The 2,500-nt window shown below is 36.9% G+C and overlaps 1 protein-coding gene across 1 annotated transcript in view; it reads right to left on the bottom strand.

Annotated features, from left to right (window-relative positions):
• The window catches only part of LOC144963156 (polypeptide N-acetylgalactosaminyltransferase 1-like), a 23,125-nt gene that overhangs the window by 6,959 nt on the left and 13,666 nt on the right, over window positions 1-2,500 (bottom strand). The window contains exon 8 of the mRNA XM_078896864.1: window positions 399-533. Coding sequence (XP_078752990.1) covers window positions 399-533 — 135 coding nt within the window. The remainder of the gene's footprint in view (window positions 1-398; window positions 534-2,500) is intronic.

A 2,500-nucleotide genomic window follows, 5' to 3' on the forward strand; every position in this document is an offset into this window, starting at 1 on the left:
ATTCAAATAGTTTTTTCCCACAGCTATAGCCTATAAGGATAGATCTATATATTTGAAAAAAGTGTTTATGAAACAGTGCCATATAAAGCAGAGAGAAAAATACAAGAAGAAAAAAACAAACCAAAAAATAAGCCTTCCTCGACTGGGGGTTAAATTCTTACTTCCTGATGACTGTGTTGAATAAAAAACTTATTTGTCGCAATTGGTCACGAAATATCAAAGAATCTTTCTTGGAAGGGTGGGATAAACCTGTTCTTTCATCTCTTTGTATTTATCAAACTCGTTATTTTTTATATTGTGCAATAACGCATACTCGCAAGCTCGTGGTGTTATTTGGTACGATAAAAATAACCCGTTTAATAAATACATGTTAACTGGCGACAGATCACGTGACGTACCTTCCCACCGTACACGGTGTCTGGGTGCATATCATCCTTCATCTCGGGGTAAACATTGTCCAGATACCATTTGAAATCCTGGCATTGAAGACGTTCCTTCAGCTTCTTCCGATCGCCCACATGACCATAGTCACCCTTTTATGGATATAGGCAATTATCAAAAGTTACGTTTGATTTGAGTTCTATTTATTCATTGCCCATTCGTTTATAGGCATTTGGAGAATTTCTATACAGCGTAGATGTTTGGGGGTTCAAATTTATACAAAAATTGCTGTAAATCTTTGCTAATTGAAACTCGAAGAAATACTTGACAATAATAGAATGTAATAAAAGCTTCAAGCAACCAATGAAGAGCACCTTTAGGGTATCCACTTTGTCAACAAAACAGACGAATAGGACAATAAAGAGACATTCGTGGTGAGAAGGTGGAATATTAAGTGAATATACACAACGTTGATAAAAACAAAACTCTTGCCTTTGCGTTGCTGCATTCATCATAATCTACCCCAACTCAGGTGTGAATGGGGATCAGGCAATGAACGAGGGCTAAAATCATGCCATTGCTTTGCTATTACCGGAAACGACGTTTGAATGATTGATGATTTGTACCGTTTAAAAAGTTTTCTTACATCCGACCCTAGAGAATAAATGTCAGGAATCCCCTCTCCTCCCCGCCCCCCCCCCCAAAAAAAAAAAATAAACACACACCAAAAAAATAAAAATAAATAACAGTTTTATGTCGGTGTACGGGCTCAAACAGATTGGAGTCGCTTTGCTAGCTTTTTACACACCTCTTTTTGATGATTCGTTTACGCGCCAACTGACACAAAGGAGAAGAAGCGTATTTCGGGCGCAAATCACTCAGGTGAACTTAACTCACTGATGCAAACGAAATAGGCGTCACCCAGATCTTTGCTATTGTTTTTAGCAAACCATTTTTATGAATAGTTCTCATTAAATTCTATTAATCAGACTATAGATAGAACGAAGATGACGTCAATCAAGTCTTTGTTATTGTTTTTGCCATCCGCGTTTATGAGTACTTCTCACTAAACTGGATGAACCAGACTATAAAAGTTCATGATTACACATAGTTTTGTTTGTTGGTCCGTTATACTTCCGGATGGCAATGTTATGATCTTCTTAGCCAAGCGCATACTATCTAATAACGCTCAAGATTACACATAAATTAATGTGTTCGGTATTTTGTTTATTTTAGATTTGTTGTATTCATTTTTGCTTCCTTCATTTTTATAGTTTACAGCTTCGAGCAGCTTGTGCGCTTGACTAAGAAACTCACAACTTTGCTATCCAGAAGTATTAACGGACCAACACACACTACTATGTAACTATGAACGTTTTTAGTGTGGTTAACTGACTCAACCCTAACACCGACTATAGATAGTATGCAGATGACGTCACTCAGGCCTTTGTTATTGTTTTTGCCATCCGCGTTTGTGAGTTGTTTTCACTAAACTGTATCAACCAGACTATAAAAGTTCATGGTTACACAGAGTTTGTGTGTTGGTCCGTTATACTTCCGGATGGCAATGTTGTGCACTCCTTGGCCAAGCGCATTCTATCTTTATCCGTAGTTTACCTGGGTTACCCCATGCCTATTTATTACATTTTTCTGAGACAAATTATAGGCGTAGTATCAATGCTATTGTTTTTGGACTTTACATGTTAATGGTAGTTGGATATAAATATCTTTGTACATGCTCATTTTTAATACAAATTTTCCAATTTTGAAAAGTAGCAAAAATCTCTAGGATTGAGTTAATACAGTTTAGTGAGAATTACTCATAAACTCGGATTGCAAAAAGCAAAAACAAAGACGTGAGTGACGTCAACTTCATACTATCTATAGATAGTATGCGCTTGGCTAAGAAGCTCATAACATTGCCATCCGGAAGTATAACTGACCAACACACAAAACTGTGTGTATCCGTGAACGTTTATAGATACTATGCAGATGACGTCACTCAGGCCTTTGTTATTGTTTTTGCCATCCGCGTTTCTGAGTTGTTCTCACTAAATTGTATTAACCAGACTATAAAAGTTCATGGTTACACAGAGTTTGTGTGTTGGTCCGTTATACT

Source organism: Berghia stephanieae, chromosome 1 (genome assembly GCF_034508935.2).
Source record: "Berghia stephanieae isolate SIO BIC M18660-M18661 chromosome 1, UCSD_Bste_1.3, whole genome shotgun sequence".
NCBI classification, from domain to species: domain Eukaryota; kingdom Metazoa; phylum Mollusca; class Gastropoda; order Nudibranchia; family Aeolidiidae; genus Berghia; species Berghia stephanieae.